The sequence below is a fragment of the Malus sylvestris genome, chromosome 3, assembly GCF_916048215.2.
Source record: "Malus sylvestris chromosome 3, drMalSylv7.2, whole genome shotgun sequence".
NCBI classification, from domain to species: Eukaryota; Viridiplantae; Streptophyta; class Magnoliopsida; order Rosales; family Rosaceae; genus Malus; species Malus sylvestris.
In genome coordinates, this window is record NC_062262.1 from 12555952 (window position 1) to 12583507 (window position 27556).

A 27556-nucleotide genomic window follows, 5' to 3' on the forward strand; every position below is an offset into this window, starting at 1 on the left:
CACTCAGTGCAAAAAAAAAAAAAAAAAAAAAAATTTAACGAAAAGCTCATGGTATTATTTGCTTTAACAAAAAATTACATTTTTATACTAAAAAATCAATTATGGTACTATTCATTTTACCCTTTACTTTGTTCTTATCGTTAAGATTCAAAGTTTTCAAGCACTTTTCATTAGTTTTTCTAAAAAATAATGAAAAGGCTAAGGTGAAAAAACAAACATGTTGCTGCCCAGGATCGAACTGGAGACCTTTAGTGTGTAAGACTAACGTGATAACCACTACACCACAGCAACCCTGTGATAACCATGTGGAAACTATTAAAAAACAAACCTTTCCATTTATACGGCTAATAAAGTATTAAAAAACAATTAAATAAAAACTAATTAATTATGTTGCTGCCCAGGATCGAACTGGGGACCTTTAGTGTGTAAGACTAACGTGATAACCACTACACCACAGCAACTTCTTGTGTTGTAAATTTTAGCATTTTAATACAGTTCCTTCAGGGTTTAGTTATTTCAGAGACACCTTGTAGCACTCTTAAATTTAATTTCAATGATCCAAATTATTTATTTTTCAAGCTTTTTTTCTTCGATCAAAATTGTGAAAAATTGGACAATTCAAAATTAGTAAAACGGATAGCCGAAAACGGTAGTTCAAGAAACCACTTAAATAACAACCATTTCATTGAGTGGTTTAAACGTTTTTGGATTTGAGTTTTTTTTTTTAAAGGACAATTTTTTTACAAAAAAAAACCAAAGACCTAACCACTAGACGGTTTGGAACATTCAAATACAATGCAAAGTTGAGCCTGCAAAGACATTACTATAAGCTTTTTTACCAAAAGAAGAGAATTAAAGAATTATTTACCAAAATCTTGGGACTTCTTGGGGTGACAATTGAAGTACCAAAATTTGCTGAGAGGAGGAATTATCACTCACAGGAAACAAATAATACTTACAAAAAAAGTGGTATCTAATCAAAGTAATGAACGCTAAAAATACATTGGCAGGAAAATCAGATTTATACATCTCTACTTTCATTAAATTACATTGCAGCCACCTTCCAATTGGTGCCTATATGAAATAGATGATGTTGATCATACTTTGGCCATGTACATCCTGCACAAACACATCAAAAATTCATCTTCTCCGCTCCCATGGGTCCTCGAAGATGACTCCAGGAGGTGCTTATCCCTAGTTAGCCGAAACGATGACTCGCACTTTAGCAGTGACTTCTGGGTGAAGCTTCAGTTCTGCAATATATTCTCCTACCTCTCGAATCTCTGGAAGAGAAACAATGCGCTTGTCCACTTCCCTACACATGAACAAAAGAGCAGAGAATGGAGCGTCAGTCGAGCATGGGTGTATTTGGCAAAGACAAAACTACAAACACAAGCATAAAAGGTTTTAACTGCAAAATATCACAATATCTGCTATCCATATGCATATGATTACCGCGAGCTCTTAAACTGCAAAATGCATGAGCATACAATAAATCATCACAAGCTTTCACTGTTTGGAAAAGTTGTGTTCCAGGAATATATTTTGAAGGTATTATCTGGAAGTTCCTAAAGCTTTAATCAAATGCATTGATAGGAACAGCACACACGTATATCCTTCTTGTTTCTTTTCCCTCTTCTTTTTTCTTTCTTTTGTTAGTTATTTCGGGGGTAGTTGCAGTTTAAAATTATTAATGCTTGTGTTAAGAAACTCCTATGGTATATGTCATGCATAAAAAATTCACAATGACAATAACAGTGCTCATGGGAAAATTGTGATTGGTATATTGATCATACTCGTACTTGATAAAAGATACTAACCTGTTAAGTTGTGCCTTGATTATGTCAACGAGATCTTGGGGTGTCACACTGCAGAAACATGTCTGTTAAAATTCATACGCAGACAGTGCATGAAGTACTTAACATTGCACTGAAAGCAACTCACCTTCCAAAAATTAACTTCCCTTTTCCACCTTTGCGCTTCACCTTGAAACCTCCAACAGTTTCAAAAATCCGAGCAAGTTGCTCTGCCTCTTCTTTTACCTGCACCAAGATGAAACAATCTTACAAGACATAATTGTTAGGACGAATTCAGACAATATAGAATCTACTACCAAGAGAGGCAACAAGTCAGCTCAGAATTTTTTTGGGTATTCAACGCCACATAGAATGTAATTATTTGCATTTTGTAGCGGTCATTAATCCACTTAAAGATACAAAGGTATTCTCCAGGTACACTCTATTTGTGACAAGCAGCTTTGCTGTCTTTCCATGACATGACAAGGGATAGCAAGAAGTAGCATCATTTTATAAGCAGCATATGCTCTTCAGGCCAGCTTAGGATGGCATGATACGTCCAAAGCCCCAAAACCTGAGCCTTAATGAATGATATGTGCATAGGGGTTACCATGATGTATAGAGACATGGAACGGCAAACTGACAGGAGGCACCGAAACAAGGTACATCCAAATCATACTTACGATTTGAGTTACAATAACATCTGTAAGGCCCCCGATGCAAAAGGAGACAAATAAATGTGCTTTCTAAATACCCGTATTTTCTCTGCCTCAATCCTTTCCTCTTCCACCTTCATTTCCCTGGAAAGAACAATTAAAATTATGGGTAACATGTTCTTAAGATATAATCATTTTTCCCTCAAAATCCAAAGTGTGAATGTCAAAGACTGAGATGTTTCCAATTAATTAGCAGAAGCAACTAAAAAGCATAATAGTTATGCAAATAAAAGTTCACATTTTGATGCAGACAACTTGAGAAGTATTACTACTAGTAACTCACATTGATAACAAATATGAGTATGGATCCAATCTCGAAGTATACAAATAGGTTGACCACTCAAAATTTTTGTGGATTTATTACGAAAGAATTTCAGAGTTAGTAGTATACTTTAAAGGCTATTTACATTTGAGAGCAGTTGCGTAACGATAATCAAGTCTCACCACCACAAACACCATCAACATTTCATACATTACTTTCACAACTTGTATTGTATATGCATCCTCTATCCATCTCATTATACATCATCTAATCAATTCCGTCAGCATTCTGCATAAGTCCTATCTTATGGATTCCAACTAAAACTTCTTGTCATCAAACTAGTTCGACTCCGTAAGCACAATACAACAGATTCACAAGCCTTATCGTACACTTCAAAATCGAAAATGTGACAAAAATCGAATTAAAAAGTTGAATTTATGCATTACTTGAGCAGCAGGGGAGTGACAATCTGGGCTTTCCCCAATGGCAGCAGATAATTCCTGTAGTAACCAGCTTTCACGCTTAGAAGTTGCCCTTTCTTTCCCAGATCAGTTATGTCCTCCTTTAGAATTATCTGAAACATTCCAACAAAAACAATTAAATTAAACAAACCCCAATAAGACTACATTCAAATTCACTACTACACTTTGAATTAGAAAGAATAAAAGAAAATGGAACACAAAATTGAGGTGGGTTCTTCATTTACGAATTCTGGATTCAGAGAAACTATAAAAATTTGAACTTTTGGGTAACCATTGAAGCACTGGAGAAAAAGAAGAGAACCCATTTCTCAAATTTACCGTTCGAGCCTTCTTTGCTTTCTTCTGAGCGATAACCACCAATCCTGTTCTTCTATCTGACAATTTAGTGGCTTCGTTTGTGTTTCCGGCGAAGCTTTGAAGCCACGAAGAAGAACTCCATGACAGAGTCGATGCTGCGGATGCCATTGTCGCTCTTTTACCCTTACACAGGCTCACACTGCCTCTCTCTCTTTGCTCAGTTGCTCTCACGCAGTCTCTTAGGGGTTTTATGGGATTTACTATCTTATCTCTTTCGGCACAATTTGCGTTTTATCATTTTGGCCTCTCTGAAAAATGTAAACTACAAACGTTACCCGCTGATTTTTGTAAATTTTAAAACAGTTGTCTATCAACAACTATCACTGCACTACAATTTGCGTTTTATCATTTTGGCCTCTCTGAAAAATGTAAACTACAAACGTTACCCATTTTGTAAATTTTAAAACAGTTGTCTATCAACAACTATGGAATCGGATCCCTTCGGACCCAAGTAAATTAAGCCTAAGAATCAAAGGATCTGGACTGTTGAAATTTGATATAACGGCTACAATTATTATAATTTTTAGAGGAGCCTCCTGTTTGTAGCTGTTGGATCAAATTTTAACGGGCCGGATCCTTTGCTCAGGAGGCTCAGTTTATTTGGGTCCAGAGGGGATCCGGTTCCAACAACTATCACTGCACTCTCTAGTCATACTTATGTACTTGTAAGGGGAATGTCTGAAATTTGATTTAATTGAACGGTGAGTTCACACACCTATACACCCATTTGTATCTTCTGTTTGTACTTCTCACACGTACTTATTTATTTTTTGTCATTGATCTTTTTTAAGTCATTCTATCCATCGCAGAAAATTGAAAAGAGTGTGTAAGAAGTAAAAATAGTGTTTGGTAGCACTATCCTAAAATAAAAGTGGACTTTCTCTCTCCATCTAAATGCAAGAAATAAAACCAATATCATGTAGACCAAACTTGACCAACTCGTCCCGTAGTTTTAGGTCTAATTCTCGACAAAGGAAAATTTGAAACACATTATTATGCCCTGCCATTGTAAGGAAAAAAAAAAGGAAAAAAAAAGGTTAGAAGAAAGCTTAAATGATCTGATAGCGCCATACCAGTTAGGGGTGTGCCATGGCCGGCCCTGAGAATTTAGGGGCCCTAGGCGAGCCTTCGAAGTGGGGTCCTAAAATTCTCTGATCTTCGGTTCTTTGTATATTGATTTGTATAAAAAAGAATTCGCTAAATACATAAAAAGTTCTATTTTTACATTAAATATCATTAAAAATTAATATCAAACGAAGATAAATATACAAACATTATTTAAACATTACACGATTCACATTTTTAGACACAAATGTACTAAATGTTTGCAGTCAAGAGTTTAAGATTGAGAGTGAAGAACAATAAAACTTGATGATCAAGAGAGTAAATAACAATAAAACTTGATTGAGGAGTATAATTAATTTAACGCCAATTGTTTCTCTTGTGTTTTTTTTTCTTCTAAAATCAACATCACACTAACGAATTGAATATTAAAATAATCCATTGAATAAAAAGTTATTGAAAAGAAAAATATAAAATTCAAAGTTTTGATTACCTTAAAGTACAATCTTTAAGACCATATGATAGTTGGTTTAAACATTTGATAGAAATGGAGAGAATGGGAAGTTGGTTTAAACATTTGATAGAAATAGAGAAAATGAGAAGTTGAAAGAAAAAATATTGCAAGGAGACTTGAGTTTTATAACTTTATATACATTTGGATAGATGGATTGACAGTAAATTTGAAAAACAAGAAAAATCTAGTGACTTAAAAAAGGCAGCTTCGTGTTTCGAACTCAACACCCCAAAGAAAAATGAAGCCAACATTTTCCACTACACTAACAAATGAATTATGATATTTTTTACTTTTTTGTATTTATATGTTAATTACAAGATAAAATTTTTTTTTGGGATCCTTCTGAATTGGGGCCTAGACGGGCACCTACTTGGGCTACCCTCAAGACCGACCCTGGGGGTGTGCGGAAATGATTTCTCGTGTATGAAATGCCAAATAATTAGATTTAAGTTTCTGGCCCAATTTTATTCAGTTCTTCACTTTAGCCAAGATTTGTAGGCATTAGCCCAAACACCTACCCAAAGTTGTCTTGTATTTTGCTAAAGCCCGAGTCTTAAACCGAGTCAGAGCACTCGGCGAGTTGTTGCTTCTTTCATCAGCAATCCGCGTCAGTCGGAAGTGACTCAGGTGATTCAACACCTCTCTGTTATTTCTTGTTTGCAAACTTAGATTGGAATCCCCCAATTCATTTCTTTATGCAATTTGTTTAACATTAGGGTTTTTCTTCCATTCTATAAATGTGATTGTATTGAATTTTGGTTAATATTACCCAATATATTGAAAAATTTGATCTTTTTTGTTTGTTTGTGAATGACTAATTACCTGTTGGGATCAAAACATGCGGAAATTAAATCCATGATTAACGAAGTGATAGATGTGTTCATTTTTTGTTCCATGAAAATTGGGGCTTGTCAAGCCTTTCAATTTCTTAATGTGAGTTGAAGGGTTTATTCATGATTCAAAAAATGTGAAAAACTGTGGAGAATTTTAGTTGGAAGTTGTTCAGTGTGATATAACTCCTTTCGGAGACATGGAGTTCTTCGTTCGACATTACATTAGTCGGGGAAGTTGTAGACTGTTTCTTAAGCTTATTGACTATTCCAGTAATCCTATATTCTTTTTGGAATGCCATTATTCCGAATTCTGAAAGGGAATTCTATGTAATTGATATGTTTTCTTCTTAAACACGTTTTATTCTTAAAGCAACTTGTGAGTGTGAATGGTGTTTATACAATCAGGATTCATGTGATTGTTAGTATACTGAAGTGTGTGCATCGGTCTTTGTGGAGACAACCATTGGTAATTATAGAGCTGTGCATTGATGGCATTGACGGATTGTCACTTCTGTGTGCTGTAATCTTGGTTAGGTTTAGAATCAGTCCTAGTGGGATCATGTGCAATGTTCATGCATTGTAACTGCCAACTAGAAGAAACTAAAATGTATTTTATCCTTAGTTTAGTAGGATCTGAATGTAAGATTTAGCGTTTGAGCTGAAAGTAGGGTATTTGTAGGTTTCTTATAGTTTGAAGGTTAGGTTGGCATGGAAAATGTTTAGCTGCTGGATACACATAGGCATACCCCAAATTCCAATCTGTTTTATCAGTTGAGCATTTCCTTGTCCAAATTTACAGTCTGCTGAACATTTCGTTTGATTAATCATGGTGTGTACGTTGGTAATGAAAATAAACTAGATGTTTGTTCTCACTTTGATACTGGGCTGTAATTTTCGGGACAATTTCATGGAAGTGTTCACTTGGAGTATACTGAATAGTTAGTTTCATAGTCACTTAATTTTCAAGTAGCTTCACTGAAGAATCCAGCTGAATATAACAGTTATGCTCCTTGTTTACTCCATATTTAGTTTCCTGCGTACTCTCCATGGCCCGATCACGGAACGCAATTGTTGCTACTGGCTTGGTAATTTTCGCAGCTGCAGGCTTGGCATTTCCCTTTTACATGGCGTAAGCATATTCTCATTTCAAAGATGGTGACTACACAATATAGATTTATGTTAATTCATCAGGAGAAAGTTAGAATCATGTGGTTTTGTGTTATGCAGGTCATCGCCAAAGCCTGTCATTGACCCATCAAAGCCACTATCACCCCAGGCAACATTTCGAGGGCCTTATATAAACACTGGTTCTCGTGACGTTGGACCTGACTATCAGACCTACCCGAAGAAGTGACCATCATGGTATGATATCTTTCTTGGGAGTAACTTTAAGTAAACACTCGCGTGCATTATACCTGATCTTAATCATTTTGGAATTTGTTACTCCAGATGAATGGACTTGTCTGTATTTTGGACCAAGAAGGTCTCTCTTGATCTACAAATCTAGATGACATATAGAGATCTAAGATTCTTCTCGTGTTCACTTTGAATGGAAAGAATAAGCGTAAGAGTTTAAAATCCAGTCCACCGGACATGTATGCTTTAATTTCGTTGTAAACTAATATTACTAGCATTATTATTATTTTTTGTTTCTTTTCTTTTTTCACTGTAAGCCTCATAACCTAATTTCAGATTCATGAAGGAAAATCATAAAAGTTCAAAGAGAAGTAGTATACTTTCTTTAATTGGGTGTAAATTTATGTGGAATGCTAAATAGTATGGGCTCCAGTTTTGCAAGTCTCAGATTAGTAATTTTTTCAGACGAGTTTAGAGGATTTATTCCTGCTCGCCTCCTCGTTTCGAATGAGTTTATTGCTTCCTCACTTCCTGTGGACAATTATGTTGGTTTGGTGGTGAACTTCCTATGGAGATTTGGTTCCTATCTCTTCTGCATATAACATAGCTCAGAATTGATGTTTACTGATCTTTGTTGCGTCCAAGAGTCCAACTCTGTACAAGATGCAACCATAGTTTCATGGTTCATTTTGGTCTCTTGACCTAGGGGTGGGTTCGGTTTTTTGCCAAAACCGAAACCAAACCGAAATTTCGGTTCGGTTCATTTTTTTTTCGGTTTTTTTCGGTTCGGTTTCGTTTTTTTTTTTTTTTTTTTTTTTAAAAAATGAAAAACATTGAAATTTTAAATTTTAACATATCCAACACAATCATAACATAAGCATTCTAACTAGAATCAAAGACAATGAAAATAAACATTTTAAGTTGAACTAAAATCATCAATCAAGTCTTCCAAAGTCCAAACTAACAACCTTACAACACAAAAATCGTACAAATGACTTAGAAAAGTTAAATTGTATGATGTTGTTCAAAGATCAGGGTTGTTTGCTTGTAACTGCATGTTGACAACTTGATTAGTAAAAGTAATACGTTGGTGGATTTATTTAGTGTGTGTTGGATTCTTTTCCATCACAAATTACCCAAGTAATCTACCCGAAATAAATGTTTATGGATTCTGTTACATGTTATATGAGAGTAGATTTGGAAAAGAAAGTTGGGGTAGAAGTAGACAGTGCTATGGAGATGGATGTAGGTACTTCAGGAGGAGGTTTGGTTCCGGAACCTTATATGGAGGAGAAATAATAGGTTAGGGTTTAGAGTTTTTATAGGTTTTTTTTTTAATATTTTGAGCTTCAAGTTTGGTAACACATTTGGTTTAGCACATTTTAACTTACGAATTGGGTTTAGAAAATAATACCCAAAACAAATAATTAAATAAAAAATTAATTTAATTAATTCGGTTCGGTTCGGTTTTTTCGTTCGGTTCGGTTTTTTCGGTTTCAGTTCGGTTTCGTTTACAATTTTTTTTCGGTTTTCGGTTTTTTGAACCCACCCCTATCTTGACCTACATAGAACTAGATTGCATGGTAATGTGTTGTACAAAAATTCTCTGTACAAGACATCTTTTCTTATCAAATAACGGATTTTGCTACCATTATTTATTTATGCATTAATAATGTTAGCGATGTGATATTGACATATTATCGAGACCATATTAGCAGTACTCTTAAAAAGAGAAATTGTGTATGTACAATATGTTTCAAAGATTGATTTTCACACCCCCTTCTTCATTTCTAACCACTGAATTGAATCGATCATACGAAAATAATGACAAGATTAAACCGGAGTGTGTAGGAGGACAAATTCAGTGTGTGTTTATCATTTCCTTATGTTTCTCACTGCTCTTTCTTGAACTTGCTTAATGCAATAACTAGTTGTAAGAGGAACTTGCTTAACGGGGATAAGTAAATAGAGTCTGAGAGGATGGTTGATTTGTATAAGAATATTTTGGCCCGAAAGAATGCTCAATATGCAACGGATTCATCGCACTTCTCATGACAACGTATTCTTCAACTAAAATGTTATTAAAACCGTTTTATATATGTCGCTGTTAGATTAGGAGGCAGATTTTCTGCCCTTCCACTTCTCGTGCCCTCCTGTGCTCTTCTGTTTGTGTGGTCGCGGTTAAGTCGCGTCAACATTTTATATTACTATTCATTTTTATCTTATTATCTTTATAAAAAAATAATATAAAATGTTAACGTAATTTAACCGTGACCACACAAAACAAGAGAACACAGAAAGAGTGAGGGCAGAGAATTTGTCTCCGTTAGATTAATCTTGATTTTTCTCTTATGTCACGTCGTTGTCATATACATAAATTTGAGCTGGACATTGTGTACGTTTGATTGTGACAACGAGTAAGATGAAATTTCATATAGCTCTGGGCTTGAAAAAAAAAAAACCAGTTGTGAAACTCCCCTGCGCAATCACCCTATATCGCATGTAGGGTCATAATCCCGGGTAACAGTTCAACCCCTGTTTCCCGCCATGAAAACTTGCATGATTTCTTGTACAATCTCCAACGTACATCTCACTGAAAAGCTAGTGTCTACTTGTACCATCTCCACCGTCCATCTTACTGCTCATCAGTGTGAAGTATTCAAAACCAACTCCTTGTTTATTAATTTTCAAAAGAATTCATCGCATAATTATGTGTAAATATTACTAATTATCATATAACAAAATTAAACAAAAATAAAATTAAATGCAGAAGATAAAATCTTCCATTATATCCAGAAATCATCAAGCGGATGTTCCTATCCGATTCCAACAAAAAAAGGAACTGCAAAATACCATATAACACTAATCATTCTAGATCCCCATCCCAAAATTCAAACTTTACACCTAAAAACCCTAAATCCATCCAAATCCCCAAATACCCATTTCCCAAGTTACCCCTTCACAACCCTAAGAGCTAGTAAACTTGGTCACCGCCTTAGTCCCCTCAGAGACGGCGTGCTTAGCAAGCTCACCGGGCAGCACCAGACGCACGGCCGTCTGTATCTCCCGGGAAGTGATCGTCGGCTTCTTGTTGTACCTCGCGAGCCGTGAGGACTCCTGGGCGAGCTTCTCGAAGATGTCGTTGATGAAGCTGTTCATGATCCCCATGGCCTTGCTGGAGATTCCGATATCGGGGTGGACCTGCTTCAGGACCTTGAAGATGTAGATCTTGTACGTCTCCACGCTCTTCTTCGATCTCTTCTTCTTCTTATCTCCGGCTGCGGCGGCTTCCCTCGGGAGCTTCTTCTCAGCTCGGGGCTTCTTCTCGGCGGGGGCCTTCTCGGCCTTCTTCTCCTCCGCGGGCTTCTTCTCTGCCGGCTTCTTCTCTGCCTTGGGAGCCATTGGTGTCCGATTCTCTAAAACTTTGGGTTTGCAGAAAAGGGGGAAATACTGAGCGTTTTCAGACGAAGGTTGTGAGTAAATGAAAGGCGTTTGTTTGGGGTTCTGTATAAATAGGGGAAGGGGGTGAGGTTTGATTGGTTGGGTTTGTGAGACGCAGATCGCTGACGTGGAGTGGTTTGATTTTGGGAGGTTATATGGACGGTCGAGATCGGATATGTTTGAGCGGTAGAATTTTTGGGCTAATTTGTTTAGAAATTGTTTTTAAATTGGGATCTTGGATTCTTAGGCCTTCTCCAATTATGGGCTAAAAGCCAAATTTCTCTTTCCCCCCAACAAATCCCCCAAGTTAAAAAGTGAACCTAAAACTCAAAAAAGGGCCAAATATCGGCGGGCTAGAAATCGGTGTGGGGCCCACCTGAAAAGTGAGTTGTGAAGCCCATATGCCGATTCCCCACTTAACCAATGAGAACGCACCAGAGCCAATCCCAGCAGGACCCCACCCACGTGGGCGTGTCCCCCGCGTGTCAGCTCGGTCGGGTAGCCTAACGGCTACTTTTGTGATCCAACAGCCTACGTTCAAATTTTTTTTTTAGTTTTATATTTATATATTTATTGAATCCAACAGTTTAAGTCGAACATAATCAAATCCAACAGTAAAAAAAAAAAGATCTAATGGTCCAAATTTAAATCCAACGGCTAAAATAATTAAAAAAATTATTTAACTCAAAATTCACCAAAAAACTCTATAAATACCTATGTATTTGTTCAAACATCCACACAAAACTCACTTTTCTCCTACAATTCTTCCAATTTTTCTTTCTACCATTTCTTCTCATTTCCAAATTTTTCAAAATGGCAAAAGAGCATATTAGAGGTTGTAATTGGACCTTTTGAGGAAGATATTGCTTTACATTTGGCATGGGATTCTATTAGCAAAGATGGTGTCGTCGGCACGAATCAAAATAAAAAGGTTCTATGGGTAAAATTGTTGATAAGTTCCATGAAACTCCAATGCCGGCCGAAGGGAAGGTGGTGGTGTTTATGATCAGTGGAATGTTATCAACAAAGCGTGCACTTTGTGGAACGAAAGCTTGAAGAGAGCCATGGTTGACATGGCTGGTGGAAAGAACGCCTTAGAAATTGTGAGTTTCTTTGTTGATATTTTATTTGTCATGTGCATAATAGTATTTTGCAACTATTTGTTTTTATGTATTTGTTGCATAGGGTGACAAAGAAATTGCGATTTACAAGACAAGAACTACACCAAAAAATCAAGCTTTTAAGTTGCATCATGCTTAGAACGTCCTCAAAGATTGTCCGAGGTGGGGAACTAATGCGGACCAAATATGGGGAAGATTATTTCAAAGTGAAGCCCCACCCCCAAATGATTTCAATGAAGGTGTGAATGAAGGTCTCGAACAAATGACCCCAACTTCTTCTTTTGCAAGACGCCTGGGAAGAGATAAGTAAAAGGAAGCAAGAGAAAAGGGAAATTCCAAGATCCCATACCGGATTTGCAAGATTGACAGAAAACCATAGCTCTTAGGAGGAAAAAGTTGCCCGAATATGTGTGGCTATGACGCACGAAGGGGCTAAGGAGCAAGAGAGGTTCAAAATTAATTTCATGATGGAGGACCTCAACAAATACACTCTAGAGAGGAAGAAGTACTTACGTGGTAAGCAAAAGGAAATTTTGCGAAGGTATGCCACAAGGAGTATATTTCAAGATGATGATTCATCTCAAGGCTATATCTTAAGTTCACCACCAAGTCAAGATGGTGGATATCATTATTAAGTTTATGTAGTTTCTGAGTTTTCTATTGTATTAAGTTTATGTGTTTTATTAATTGTCCTTTTTTTTTTGGGTAAAGTACAAAAAACTACCTCAACTATTGGTGTCATGACACTTTCGTACCTCATCTTTTAAAATTGACAATGTCATACCTCATCTTACGAATTTGTGACAATGTCATACCTCCGTCAAATTTTCTGTTAATTTCTCAGTTAATTGCTGACTTGGCTTGATTCGGGACCCATTTTCTATTAAAAAAATTATTAAAAACTAAAAAAAATCATTTAATATTTTAAAATATTAAAATAATAAAGAAGGTTATTAAAAAAAATAAAAAAATAAAAACCAAATAAAACTTCCCCTTGCACCCTCTCTCTTCTCCCCCATCTTCATCTCCCTTCATCTTCTTCCTACCTACTGAAACCCATAAAAAAGAAAAGAAAAATAAAAACAAAACAAAACAAAATTTGTCCCTTACCCCCTAGGCGCCCTCTCTCTTCTCCCCCATCATCTTCTTTCCTCTTCTTCCCCCTATTTGCTGCAACCCAGACAGAAAATAAATAAAAAATAAAAAATAAAACAAACAAACAAACAAACAAAACTCCCTCCCCCCCCCCCCGGCACCCTCTCTCTTCTCCCCCATCTTCATCTTCTTTCCTCTTCTTCCCCCTATTTGCTGCAACCCAGAAAAAAGAAAAAAAAAAGGAAAAAAAAAACTCCCCCCCCCCCCGCCCAACTTGCAAAAGAAGATGAGAGAGAAGGAAAAAAAAACAAGGTCCCTTGCTGCAACCCAGAAAAAACAAAAAAAAACAAAAAAAGTCCCTGCCCCCCCCCTCGGCAACCTGCAGAAGAAGAAGAAAAAGAGAGAGAAGGAAAAAAAAAAAAAGGAAGGATACCCAGTTCGTCCATTCTCCCCATTTTCTCTGCGCCCAAGTTCTCAACGAGATCTGGGTTTTTTTATTTTTTATTTTTTGGGTTGCAGGTATTGGGTGCGAGGTTGGGTGCAGAGGGTGGGTGGGAAGGTGGGTAGGTTGGGTGCGGATAGTGGGTGCGGGGAGAAAAGGGGGTGGGGAGCGGGGAAGACAAATTGATTTTTTTTTTTCTGGGTTGAAGTTGCAGGGAAGGTTGAAGAAGAAGAAGATGGGGAGAAGAGAGAGAAGGGGGGAAGGGGACGAATTGATGTTGGGTTTTTTTTTTTTTTAACTTTTTTTTATTATTTTAATATTTAAAAAATATTAAATGATTTTTTTGATTTTTTTTAATAGAAAATGGGTCCTGGATCAAGCCACGTCAGCAATTAACAAAAAAAATTGACGGAGGTATGACATTGGCACAAATTCGTAAGATGAGATATGACATTGTCAATTTTAAAAGATGGGGTATGAAAGTGTCGTGACACCAATAGTTGAGGCAGTTTTTTGTACTTTACTCTATTTTTTTTAAAGTTTATGTGGTTTATTGATTGTCCTTTGTATTAAGTTTATGTGGTTTATTAAATGTCGTTTGTATTAAGTTTATGACTTATCAATTATTGTTTCTATTAATCTAGATGTCTTCAATAATTATTGTACTTATTGTTGCACACTTTGATGTACAATAGATGCCTTCAATAATTCAAACGGCCTTCAATAATTGACAACGTACTAGTGAAAAGACTTGTCACAAGAAGACAATTCGATTTATTACTACAAAATACCAACATAGTACATGCAAAATTATTACATAACATAACACATTAACATACTTAAAATTATCCATCATCAACGTTCTCCTTCTCGGCACCATATATGCTCAACCAAATCCTTGCAGACTATGTCATGGCCTTGAGGAGGTTGAATTCTATTTAAGCGTCTCATATACTCACTGAGTGTGACCCTATCCAGTTAGGTCTCGTATGTGGTTGCAGCGAGATATTCAACATCTTTTGCCATAGCTCTGGCATATGTTGGTTGGTCATCATCCACATCTTCATTAGAATCTTCCTCAATTTTGACGTACTCATCTTCCACAATCATGTTGTGCAAAATTATGCACATCATCATGATTGAATAAAGGTCTTCCAAATTCTACAAGGGTGCAGCCCTTCTAACAATGGCCCATCGAGCTTGTAGGATCCCGAATGCTCTCTTCACATCCTTCATGTAAGACTCTTGTCTTTGCAAAAATAATTTTTTCCTTACACTATCGGGATGAGAATAATTTTTCAATAAGATAGACCAACTAGGATAAATACTATCAGTTAAGTAGTAACCTAGCTCATGCCTATTACCATTTACTTTGTACCTCTATTCCGGTGCCCATCCCTTGACAACATCATCGAGCATAGGAAAAGACCAAAGAACGTTGATATCGTTGTTTGATCCAAGAACGCCAAAGAATGCGTACCAGATCCATTGTCATAAGACGCCATAGCCTCAAACACGATGGTTAGCTTGTTATAACGACCCTTAAATTGGCCAGCCTAAGCAGTAGGACAATTCTTCCACTCCCAATGCATACAATCGAGACTTCCTATCATGCCAGGGAAGCTTCTTTTGTTTGCCTTGCGTAGAAGCCTTTTCAAGTCTTCACGATTTGCTTGCAGAGGTATGTGGCTCCATATATGACTTCAATTGCCTTACAGAAGTGCTTTAGGTTCTCAGTAGCAGTACTCTCCGCAAGTTGGCAATACTCGTCAATTGAGTTTGCAGAGCACCCATTAGCTAGCATCCGAAATGCAGATGTGAGCTTTTGATGAGGTGATAGACTTTGTCGGCCCACAATATCTATCTTCCTTGCAAAGTAGTGATCCTGATGGACAACTGCGTTCAAGATGCTTTCAAAAAGCTTTTTCCTAATCCGAAATCGCCTCCAAAAATCATGAGAAGAATATCTCGAACGTTTGATGAAATAATCTTTCATCATCCGGTCATGACACTTTTCTCTATCACGCTACACAAATGAACTCCCCGTGCCAGAACCACGATAGCTAGATTCGGCATGGTGCTCATATTGCATAAGTGAGTTTGCAAATTCGGCTTCTTCGTTGTTCATTTCTGCATCCGCAGTTGCATTGCTTGCTTGGTATTGTCCCATCTGCATTGCCCAACTACGCCTTCTTCTATCTTGATGAGATATTGATGATTTTTAGAGCATCTCCAAAGGAGATGTCAAAATCCTAGGTGGAATGCCACTGTACATATTTGACATCAAGTCTTTCCAACTGAAATGTTATATGCTAACTGGATTTGAAGGCTTATATTTGACATCAATGTCAAATTTATTTTTAATTCATTTTAATAATGGGTCCCTTATTCTACTAACATTTCAACCAATAAAAATTTTGTTTCAACATTTTTTTAATAATTACAATCATTTAAAGCTCTATTTAAATAATATTTGACAATTCGGTTGGAGAAGTACAAAATTTGACATAAGGCTTCAGATTGCCACATCAGCCATCAATTGTAATTGACTACTCTTATAATTTGACATTTCCTTTGGAGATGGTCTTAGGAAACAAAAGCACTTTAAAAGTTGGAAGATTGGTGAATATGTTGTTTGATGGTTAGATATTCAACATATGCTTATATAAAGGATGATTGAAGGTTTGAGTTTCATGTGTGTAGGTTTAGGTTTCATGTGTTTCATGTGTTTTGTATGTATTTGGTATGTGTTTCGTGTATGTCATGTGTTTCACATGTGTTCTGTGTGTGCTTCATCTCTATCATGTGTTTTGTATGTCCTTCACATGTGTATGTGCTTCACATGTGTTATGTGTGTCTTGTGTGTTTCATGTATTTTTTGTTTATACATCTCTATCAAGATTTTCATATTCTTCTATAGTGTTTCATGAGTTTCATGTATCGATTTAGTGATTTCTCAATATTTATAGGAATTTAAATATTTTTAGATTACAATGTTCATAAAATTAATTTACGATAGTCTACATATTTAAAAAAAAGTTAATTTAAGAAAAAAATTAGCCTAAATTCATTCTTTAATAATTTAGGGCTACAATTTTAGGCCAGAAGGATTGGAGTAGAAAAGTTGTTTCTGGGCTAAAAATTTTAGGTTTTATGCCAAGGGTTAAAGATGGTCTTAGGACGTGCTTTGGGTTTTGTGGAGCTGTTGGATTTTCGTCCAAATATTCAGAAAACACTAGTATCAACCAAAATTTCATTTCATCTTATGAAGGGGCATTCAGATGTAGGGTGATTTTTTATAAAATCAATAAAAAAATTATAATATCAATAATATTTATCCTAGTTAGAAACAGTTTAATCTTGTATTGTAATACTTAAATGTATTTAAAATAAATAAATATTACAAAATATGTCACTACAGTTGGCATCCACTTCAATTGACACCTCATTTTTCATATTTTTTATGTTTTGAATTAGGTCGATACGTATTTAGACACTACAATGTCCATTTTCTGGTTAAGTGTTTTATAGTTAGATTCAAACGGTGAGTTGTAGTGTCGTTTCCTGATCTATTTTTTTTTCATCATTCACACACCTTATTTTTTTCACACATCGCATGACTTCTATTTTTTACACTTGATACAGATGTTGCGTTGTAGTGTCTGTTACCTGGTTCTCCAGGCAGTTATTGTACACGTGCCATCATTCCTTCTCGAACCCCGCCACCAGCATCTGCTTCATGATCTCATGGAGGCTGTTGATGGTTATGGAAGAAATCGTGTCAATATGATGTAATAATCACTGATCAGATGAGTCATTGGGATTTAGTGCTCCTCGCTATTGCCAATGACCTCTTCTTCATTAAAGAGATAGATGGAGAAAGGGAGGAAAGGATGGGAGAGAGTGAAGAGAGAATGGAGAGAAATCTATGATAGAAAAGAGCAAATAAAGATGAGAGAATAAAGGAGATAAAGAAAGAAATAAAGTGAAGAAAGAAGGATATAATAGTTTTTCCTGCTTTGAACAAGTTTTTCCAGGTTATAGATGTTAGAATTTTGATTATTATTATCATTTAAATTAGTTGTCTTGTGGGCCAAGGATTAATCATTTGCCCGTTAAGTTTTAAATTACTTTCTTGTTTTAGTCTAAGGTTTGCTTTAGTCTTTCATTATATAAAGATTTGGTATTTTTATCTATCAATAAACAATGCTTTATCGGTATACTATTCAACTTGGTATCAAAAGCAGATTCGCTGGACCTGTCTTGGGAACCACCTATCAGCCTAACTGATTCCTAAACTCGTTTGCCCATTGCAGCACCTGATCACTACACACAGCTGCACCTATAGGTACCATTTGGTACATGGGACGGGACGGAACGGAGTGGGATAAGGTGTTCCGTCGCACGTTTGGTGAGCCTAAAAAAGGTGGAATGCACTGTTCCACGGGACGAATTTTGGATGAATTTTTGTTTCGCCTCACCCCCTGGAATGACTCGTTCCACATCCGTGGAACACAAAATTATAACGTCTTCATCTCCTTCTTCTTCCTCCTTGTTTCCATCCAAGGGCATCTTTGCTCTCTCTCCGTTCCATCTCGTCTTGTCCCGTCCCATCTGCATACCAAACGATACTATATGGAACTCACCTGCTGCACCGATTCCCATCTTGAACTTACCCAAATTTGCACCGCCGCTTGAATCCGTAGATCACGCCCCGCTGCACCTGTAGCAGTTTGCACTAGTACCAAATTATAATCCTTACTGCATAACTAGATCAGAATTCGTTGTTGTTTTATGTCGTTTTGCACATAACAACCCCCATATGTTTGACTCGCCTGCTTGCTATCAGGTATCTTTTTCCTTAGTGTTGTCATTGTAAATATGGCATCTGCAAATGATGATTCCCTACAAGCTATTAGTGTGAAATTAAATGAAAATAATTATGTGTATTGGGTGTATGTGATGAATAATTTTTTTTATTGGAAAATGACTGTGGGGCTATGTTTCTGGAATGGTTTCCATTCTGAATAACCCCAAAGATGAAAAACATGTTGAATTGTTTGCTTCTTGGGAGGTGAATAATTCAAAGATTATTATTCGGATTAATAATTATGTTGATTTGACTATTGGAATGCAACTTGCTAAGTTCTCAACATCTAAGGAAGTTTGGGATCACTTAGCAAAGTTGTATACCAAGGCCAATTTTGCTAAGAGGTATCAATTAGAAATGGAGATTCATGCAATCCAGCAGGGTGATAAGAGTATTCAAGTTTTTCATAATGAAATGACCAATCTTTGGGATCAACTTGCATTGATTGAACCTAAAGGACTTGGCAATGTCGAGCTCTATTGTCAATATAGAGAAGAACAACGTCTTGTTCAGTTTCTAATGCCTCTTCGAGATGAGTTCGAGACTCTCTGTAGGTGCATCCTACATAAAACTCCTCTTCCATCTGTTGATTATGTTCTTAATGAGTTGCAAGTCGAAGAAGTCCGTGTGCAGTCGCATAGGCTTTCTTCATCTTTGTCAAACACTTTAGCATTGGCTGCGGCAATTAGGCCAAGACCTCGTATTAAAACTAGTGTTGCTATGGATGATCGTTCTTATTGTAAAGGGAAAGGGCATTGGAAGTCCCAATGTCATGAGTTATCTCAAAAACATGGATTTCCACGTAGACCACCACTTGCAGCAGCAGTTGTATCTTCTGTTTTGCATATTGCAATTGATTCGGAATCTAAATCTAGAAAAGATGATTAGGCATGGTAGCTTGAACTTGCATTGGAAGTTTACACTATTACTCGCATTGGCATTGGCACTGGCATTAGAATCTTGCACTGGCACTGGCATTGGCATGGCACTGGCATTGGAATCTGGCACTGGCATTGGAATCTTGCACTGGCACTGGCATTGGCATGGCACTGGAATTTAGAGTCTCGCACGCACCGATGGAATTTCGTATTGGAATTGGCATCAAAAGACAGCATAACGGAGCTTGCATCCACATCTACTTTGGCAAACCCATGTCGTGTACCGCCATGAGTTTGATGAAGGATGTTGGAATTTAGATTATTATTATTTAAATTAGTTGTCTTGCGGGCCAAGGATTAATCACTTGCCCGTTAAGTTTTAAATTACTTTCTTGTTTTAGTCTAGGGTTTGCTTTAGTCTTTCACTATATAAAGAACTCTTTGTACTGGTATACTATTCAACTATAGAGGCCGATTTTCTACTGATTATAGAGGCCATTTTGTACAAAAATAATGATTAAATGAAAACAAATACAAAGTGTGGCAAAGGCTACACATCATCTTCTTTCTCGCACCTGCACAACCTCTCATTTCTCTCTGGAATTCTCGGCAGCTGGAGTCCCTGGGTTCATTAGGGCCTATGATGTCGCGCACAACTATAAGCCGGCCCTCCGCACCCGCCACCAAAATTCATCATTATCATTGGTTTCTAATAATAAAACCTGTAGAAGTTGCACAATTAAACTACTTTTTGATACTTTTGACAAACAAAACAAAAACTACTTTTTGATACGTAATTTGTTCGTAGTTGTCTTCTTCTCGTATGCACTTACATTAGTAGCTAGTTGATGTCATTATGTTCTTTTGGAAATTTTGAGTAGAAATTTCATTGTTCTACATTGGTCACTACCAAAAGGTTTCCTCACTTTATAAGGCTTTGTCCCTTATAGAAAGTGATTTGAGTGATAGATCATGGAGAATAAAATTAGGCTCAACATTGGGGTTGGACTTTGGAGTGTACTAATTAATTGATAATTAATATATAAGTAATATATCTCTATTAATTAATGAAACCCTCTTTGTCAACCAAAATAGGGTGAAAAGATTAGTTAGTCTTCTATCACAAAAAAAAAAAAATATATGATGGGCAATAATGTAATTTCACTGGTCCAAAATTTACTTTTTTTTATTGAAGCCTCACCTATAGGTGCTGTTAAAATACCTCCAATATTAAAAAAATATAAAAAAAAATTAAAAAACAAAAACAAAAACCTCTCACTCCCCCGACGTTCTCTCTTAACCTCTCTCTCATTTTCATTTTCTAAAAAAGTGTGTTCATACACACGCTATTGGGCTCGGGCTCTAATAATTAAATTCTTTAATTAATTATTTTTAATTAGTTTCGAATTAATTAATTTTAATGAATTAATTCTTTAATGAATTAATTATTTTTTATATCAACAGACTCATCTTTTCAAATGAAGTCTGAAGTGATGAAAGAACGCCAGAGAGCAAAGCACACCATTGAGAAGATGACTCCCAACAAACGCATCTCATTTTCATACCTATTGCGAACATGTATGAACCTATTATATATATATATATATATATATATATATATATATATATATATATATATATCCATCTGCATGGCATTTAGGACACAGAAATATAAAATTCTTCTTCTACAATCCCAAACATTCTTACTGTTATTGAGAGAACCACAAAGAAATTCGCCATAAGTCAAGTTTTCCGGTGTTGGAATTCTAACTTAGATCGTTGAATCCTAGTGAGCAGACATCCGTAGAACTACAAGCACTGAGTAGGGACGAAATTTCTGTTTCAAGGATATTGCGGTACGCAAAGCTCGATCTTCAATTTGTCTGTTTAATATCATTTCGTCTTGTTCATACTCTGTTAATTTATTTATTCACATTTATTAGTATATATAAATTTATCATTGATTGTTGATATTTATCCAACATGTTTATCTATATGGCCACTTAAACTCCTTATATCTTTCATGGCTGGTCGTTCATGCCACCTATATAAAAGTGCAGGTTTTATTGAATAAAATGTAAGAAAATTGTTGAACCAAATAACGTGAATTATTTAGAGGTCAAGTTCCTCTCCGTAAACCCAAGATTAAGAAGTCATATGGTTCCTCCTCCATAAACTCCAAATTTGTATTTTTCATTGATATTCTTTGTTAGGTACTCAAGCCCAAGGGAAGAGCCCAACCCAAAAGACTAGTCCAATAGGTGGGAGGACCCCAAGGACTTAAGAACCCCTACACCCCCATAAGTGTAGTCGATGTGGGATCATAACATTACACCACCCTTCGGAAGCCGACGCCCACGGCGGCCCTTACTCTGGTGGCTTTCACTCTTAACGGCGGTGCACCCTTTGGTCATCCCGTTAAGGTAGCCCTTTCCAGGTCGCCCCCTCCGCAGCGTCGGAAACCTAGGCTCTGATACCAATGTTAGGACCCTACTCTACATCTTCCACAATTGCACAGAGAGAGAGTAACAGAAGAACAATACAAACAATACAATTTCATTCACTCTTTTCTATCTTTACAATCTCCTATTTATGCTAATACCCACTCTAACTGTCACCACAAGATGATGCCATCTGGCATCCTAACATTCTTAAGCATTTCCCTTGTCCATATCATTTGGCACCATAGCATAGCCTGGCGATGGATCCTCGTGTGGAAAATTTGAAGGTTTTGGAGCTTGTTTTGGGATTGTTTGCTTTGCACGCATGCTTTAGCCATACTCAATGACAAGACAGTGACGTTCCTCTCAAAATGAACATCGATAATCCAGAAAAATTAATACACGAAAGTAGTTGTGAAGTAATATTTTGAGAAAACTAATTTGTGTTCGTTCATGTAAACAACATGCTAGAGAACTAATTATGGCAACGAAAGTAGTTCAAACCATTATCAAGTATCTTTAGATAAAAGGTTAATTGTGCTCAGATTGAATTCTACTCCAAATTTAAAGAGAAGGAAATAGAGAAGATTCAATTTGGTGACTATCTTTGATAGGAATTAAAATTTTCACTATTTGAAAAGCTTCTACTCTTGTTAGATGTATGCCTAATTACAAACCAATCATTAGTGGCAATCTTTAGGATAAATACAGATGATTAATCAAACTAATCTAATCAAATTGTAAGATTGGTAAAGGTTATCTCATTTGTCGTTTTACGTTTGAAAAGTGAATCAATGAATTAAAGTAGTTAGATTTGAGAGACCTTCTATCCAACTATCATACACTAAACTGCTTTCAATCATAGGCTTATTGAATGGACATTGATAATCCAGAAAGACCAGTACACTCTAATTCTACTCGATAGGGAGAATGGACTAATCTCAAGCCATTTGTGTGTGGATACTAAGACAAGTGTATAAGTGCTCAATAGAGGGTGAGTTCACTCACGGATCAATCGAGAGATGCTGTATGGAATTTCACTTACATGTCAAGCATCAAGCAAGAAACTTTAAGAGTTGCAATAATGCAAGTAATTCTTAGACTTGAGACACCACAATTGTCGTGTGGATACGTCATTGTGCAAGACAATTGGCCATGCTCCACCACGCGCGTGTTCCATGCACTGTACTGAGGTCCTTGACTTGTTCACAAATGTTCGTGAGCGTACGATATAAGAAATCTTTAACCTTCAGTAAGAGAAGGGTAATAGTCTACGATATGATTCAAGAATCTTCATGCGGAGTGTTGAGCCGATTTAGGAAGGTATTCCAATACGTCTTAGTTGAATCATATGAATTAAAAAAAAATCAAAATTATCAGTTTTCATAAACTATATGTACCTAATAATGTGATTAAGGATATTGAATTAGAGAATAATCGGATTGCGTTGTATTTCCAACTGAACATATACTCCGATTTCAAAAGTTTCAGAAATTGCTTTGTATTTCCATCTGAATAGGTTTCCCAATTCTAATAACTAATACTACACACAGGTTGGGATCAGTACAGATTTTTTCCTTGAAAATTGAATCGAAAGTTTCAGAACTAGAATAAATAAGTACGCTTAATTAATTACAATGTGTATGCTAAACTCACAAACCAAACTGCTAATTATTGTAGTTAAACATTTTCATTGACACGTAAGATTAGAATGTACATATCAAACATCAAGATTCATCCCAATTGCATCTGCGATCCATGGCTTTGCTGATCAACCTTCCCACTCCTTGTCAAAGAAGTTATCATAACCGGCATATGCCCAGTGAACAAGGCGATATGCCCCATCAGCTTATCCTTCCTTGAAAATGTTGTACCACATGAACACTGCCATCTCAAATCGCCGCAGTGCTTCTCATGGGTGCGTAGATCAGATAACACCGAGAACTGCTTCCTGTTGCACCTCTTGCACACATACATCTTGGGACAATGGCTCCTCTTGTAGTGATTCTTCACACAAATCATAGACTTCAAAGGCTGGAACTTCGCATGCTTTTGATTCCATTTACACCCTTCTTGCGGACACGAATACTTTCTGGGCAATTTCGTCGAACTCTCTGTGTTTCCATCTATGCCTCCTGCACTATCGTTATTGTTGTTATTTTTCTTCAAGGGGTTGCTTAGAGCAACGCTCGTCTTGTACTCATCCCCATGAGCCCTCATGTGCATTCTCAAATTCGCGTCACGCTTGAACCCTTTGCCGCAAACATGACAGTAATGGGTGTATTTAGCCAACAAATCAGAAACATCAAGCTCAATAATGTCGTAGTTTTTCCTAGAAACAGGCAATTCCTTGCCTTGCACATACCTGTCATTGTGGCTACAATGATTGACAATACTAGTACTCGTATCTCTAGTGGTACAATCATTGAAGCTATAGCTAAACCAATCGATTGTTTGTTCATGAGTTGAATAGAAAGCCGATGGGTCAATTTTACTGCTATCACCGATGCCAAAGTTTGTTTGCGACGTGCGATTATGATCACGATGATCACTAAGACCTTGAGCAGTAGTGGTGCTAGTAGTAGTGATGTTGATGTTGTTACCTGGAGTAGTAGCGGAACCAAGGGCCATCTGTTGACAAGTGAACATCATCGAAGAAGCCGTGACCAAGATTTCTTGTATGACATTGCTCACGGCGATGGTGGTTGATTCATGGGGTTGACTTTGATGATGGTCCGGAGAGATGAGGACGCTGACTAGTGATTTGGCTTGATGAACCTTTTCTTTGAGAACTGAGAGGTTGTAGAGGAGAGAGGTTGAGTGATTCTCAGGGCCCGACGACGATGTCGGGGAGTTTGGTTCAAGTACAAAAGATGAAACCCGATGAGGATCTTCATAGTTTTGTAACCCTTGGTGGTGCTGTTGTTGTAACATAGGTTGGAGATAATCAGATGGAGCCTCAGAAATCATTTTCTTTCGGTTTCGCTTCTTCTCCAACCTGCCTTCCTTTGAGACTGAAATATTGTTTCCTCAGAGTGGTTGCCAGATCTTTTTCGGGGAAAGGTTAAATACTGGTTTTAGTGCACAACTAGAGATTAATTATATAGGGTCTATATGAATTAAGAAAAAAAATATACGCTTTCAGAAATATAATATTACGTAAGCTAGCTAAGATAAGAGACAGCGATCGAGAAAAGTCAACTTGGAGTTTCTAGGTCACAACTGAATCAACTGATCTTCCCCAGTTGCGACCTTCCTCGTATGATCACACTAATCTCACATTAGGACAAGCTAAGACCTTGGGCAGAGATAGAAAAGTATATAATATTATAAATTAATAATGTTCTTGGTTCCGTAAGTTTATTATCATATCTTTTTACTTGCATGAATTGCCTGCTAAGCCTATATAGCCAGCTACTAGGTTATTTCTTGCATGTTGAAGGGCTACAGAGCTAGATTTATTTTTCGTATAGCCTTATAGGGGTTCCTCCAATTTTTTTGTAAGAAAGATATTATAGACATGAAAATTTCGGTGAAATAAATAGTAGTCAACAAATTAAATTTTGATTCATTAGAGTTTATGTGCACATTATGGGTCTTACAAATTGCACACATGACATATGACTCATTAAAACTGAATCAATTATCAAATCTCAATTCAAATCAAGTAAAAAAAAGAAGACAAAATTAGTATCCAATCCCTAATTTTTAATGTTTATTGACTGAGACCTTATGAGTTTTAGATTTTGATCAAAGTCCATAGCATTAATGTATTAATGAATTACATGTCAGTTACATAATTTTTTTTTTAAATTAGTAATTGACTTTGGGTTTTAATACTTGTGTCCTTATTAAGCTCCAAATTAATTTTCAATTCAAAACATTTCCAAAATATAAAAAATAAAATTAGACTAAGTTTGTACCTATTAATTTTTTAATCTTATATGTACCCATTCATAAAAAAATTTAATTTTTTGTAATCTTAAATGTACCCACCCCCCTCCCTTTAGTGTAGATAATATCGTATGTTAAAAAAAAAAATACTCATTCTTAAATATTCCAATTTGTTATATGTGAAATGTACCTTGTTTTATATAAAGTACCCATTTTTTATATAAAATTCATTCAATCTTTTTCCTAATCCATTATATAAACTTATATGGATGCATTATAATTCGTTGATTTGAGAATGCATCCATGTCAAGTTTAATAGAAGAAATTCAATAATGTTACTACGTCTAATATCCTTTTTTTTTTTAAAAGTACCCATGTTTTGGTACAATAATTTTTTGGTTAGTTTTGATGAACGTACCCATGTATATATACACACACACATAATATATTGGAGAGTTGTGACAACCCGTCTCTACTTTTATGATTTTATTAATTTTAAAAGAGTGAAAAATACCATTTAGGCGAGATTGTTGACCTTCGTTGACAGTCAATTCGTGACACGAAGGGACTGTTATTTTTATTGTATTCTCGATGTATTCATCGATACGAACACGTGTACGCAAACGGACCTTAATTCCGAGTTAGAACGGAGAAGTTACGAGCCTCAGAAGTAGTGAGACCTTTTAGACATGTGAACTTACTATTAGTAGTAAGTCTCTATAATTAGTCAGCCAAATTAGGAAATTTCCATATGAGGAAACTGACCCAAAAGCCCCAGAAACCCCAACCCAATTCGCAACCTAATTGACCCTCGCGACCTCCCATTTTCCAACGCCGATTCCGGCCAACTCCGATGGAGTTTTTCGACGCCACCACCACCATATTGAAGCTCTCATTCCCCTCTACAAAACCCAACCAAAAACCACCTTGATTAACCATTGTACGTGGCGGTGCGAGGCCACAAAATCCGATGAAAACCAATAGCGCTCCGGCCACCCTTTTTTTTCGGTGAATTGGCAAAGTGATGGCCGATTGCACCACTTGGGTTTTGTAGCCCATCATCCCAGGGGTAAATCCCAACCAGCTTCGTTGGACCACCATTGGTGACAAATTGACTCCGAGAAGCTTTAAGCACCCGCCAGCTTTATCGGAAAATTGACTATCTTCTGTCCACTTTTGGACTTCGTGGCAGGTATGAAACTTGTTCCTATTATTGAGCTCTATCTTCCTATAAATTTTGGTAGAATTTGGAGTTAGTCGAAAAAATGGGTTTTCGATCGCTGGAAACCACCACGTGCGGCGGTGCATGGGCTGAGACCCCACCTGACCATCTTAGGCTAATTTGATGCTCCAATCCCATAATTGACATCTGTTTAGTGAAATTCTAATGTTTTAATATAGTTTCGTAGTGGACCGCCTGGTTGGCTCTGGACGATCGAACCATTGGATCGGCACCAAACTTTAATACATGATAGTACATAATATTTGTGGACATTAGGAACTTACGGATCGGAAATCCAACTTATGGATCTTCCCAAATTGAATTTCTAAAGTTTGTTAAATCAAACTTTTACCGTTACTTGAATTTGTGATTGGATGAGATCCAACCGTTGGATCGTAAAGAAGTTTGAGTATGTTGTTCTAAAAGAATAGTGTGAACTTTGGGAAGTTACGGATCGGAAATCCATGGGCGGATGTTTCAGATTGGCTTATGTAAGGTTGTGGACCCTCCTTAGCGTATTTCGACGCGCTAATTCCTAATCCGTCGTCCGTTTTTCGAAATTCGACCATTGTAGGATAGTTCCTTTATTATCCATACTTTGTATGAAAACGCGTAATTTCATTAGCACGTTATATTTATCTAAATGGTTTCGTTTTTGGGCGAAATGGATCACAAAGACTCTCGATGCTACGAGACGGGTTCGACTCGGCGACATGATCTGTGAGCGGGTATTTTCTATGATATATATATATATATGTTTGTTTAGTTTCCATA

The 27556-nt window shown here is 36.6% G+C and overlaps 5 protein-coding genes and 2 non-coding genes across 8 annotated transcripts; 2 read left to right on the forward strand and 5 right to left on the reverse strand.

Annotated features, from left to right (window-relative positions):
* Positions 1-218: 218 nt before the first annotated feature.
* On the reverse strand, positions 219-291 carry TRNAV-UAC (transfer RNA valine (anticodon UAC)). The gene has a single exon. It is a non-coding gene; the product is annotated as a tRNA-Val (tRNA).
* A 97-nt stretch (positions 292-388) lies between these two features.
* TRNAV-UAC (transfer RNA valine (anticodon UAC)) lies at positions 389-461 on the reverse strand. Its single transcript has one exon. It is a non-coding gene; the product is annotated as a tRNA-Val (tRNA).
* A 450-nt stretch (positions 462-911) lies between these two features.
* On the reverse strand, positions 912-3802 carry LOC126617270 (50S ribosomal protein L9, chloroplastic-like). The gene is made up of 6 exons (XM_050285296.1): positions 3575-3802; positions 3221-3348; positions 2551-2596; positions 1945-2042; positions 1821-1868; positions 912-1315 (listed from the first exon to the last, which is right to left on the reverse strand). The coding sequence occupies exons 1-6, from the start codon at positions 3719-3721 to the stop codon at positions 1195-1197; spliced, it is 588 nt and encodes a 195-aa protein (XP_050141253.1). The 5' UTR covers positions 3722-3802; the 3' UTR covers positions 912-1194.
* A 1848-nt stretch (positions 3803-5650) lies between these two features.
* On the forward strand, positions 5651-7767 carry LOC126614226 (uncharacterized). Of its 2 annotated transcripts, XM_050281816.1 has the most exons (5): positions 5660-5816; positions 6882-6960; positions 7052-7151; positions 7250-7384; positions 7472-7767. In XM_050281816.1, the coding sequence occupies exons 2-4, from the start codon at positions 6882-6884 to the stop codon at positions 7374-7376; spliced, it is 306 nt and encodes a 101-aa protein (XP_050137773.1). In that variant the 5' UTR covers positions 5660-5816; the 3' UTR covers positions 7377-7384; positions 7472-7767. The 2 variants fall into 2 exon arrangements, with proteins under 2 accessions (XP_050137774.1, XP_050137773.1); XM_050281817.1 differs by lacking the exon at positions 6882-6960 and having other exon boundaries at positions 5651-5816.
* Positions 7768-10138: 2371 nt separating this feature from the next.
* Positions 10139-10872, reverse strand: LOC126614563 (histone H2B-like). Its single transcript, XM_050282216.1, has one exon. The coding sequence runs from the start codon at positions 10778-10780 to the stop codon at positions 10346-10348; it is 435 nt and encodes a 144-aa protein (XP_050138173.1). The 5' UTR covers positions 10781-10872; the 3' UTR covers positions 10139-10345.
* A 7616-nt stretch (positions 10873-18488) lies between these two features.
* Positions 18489-19235, forward strand: LOC126616984 (uncharacterized). The gene has a single exon (XM_050285082.1). It carries the CDS (start codon positions 18489-18491, stop codon positions 19233-19235), a length of 747 nt encoding a protein of 248 aa, XP_050141039.1.
* Positions 19236-23290: 4055 nt separating this feature from the next.
* LOC126614561 (protein SENSITIVE TO PROTON RHIZOTOXICITY 2-like) lies at positions 23291-24798 on the reverse strand. Its single transcript, XM_050282214.1, has one exon. It carries the CDS (start codon positions 24634-24636, stop codon positions 23401-23403), a length of 1236 nt encoding a protein of 411 aa, XP_050138171.1. The 5' UTR covers positions 24637-24798; the 3' UTR covers positions 23291-23400.
* Between the last annotated feature and the right edge of the window lie 2758 nt (positions 24799-27556).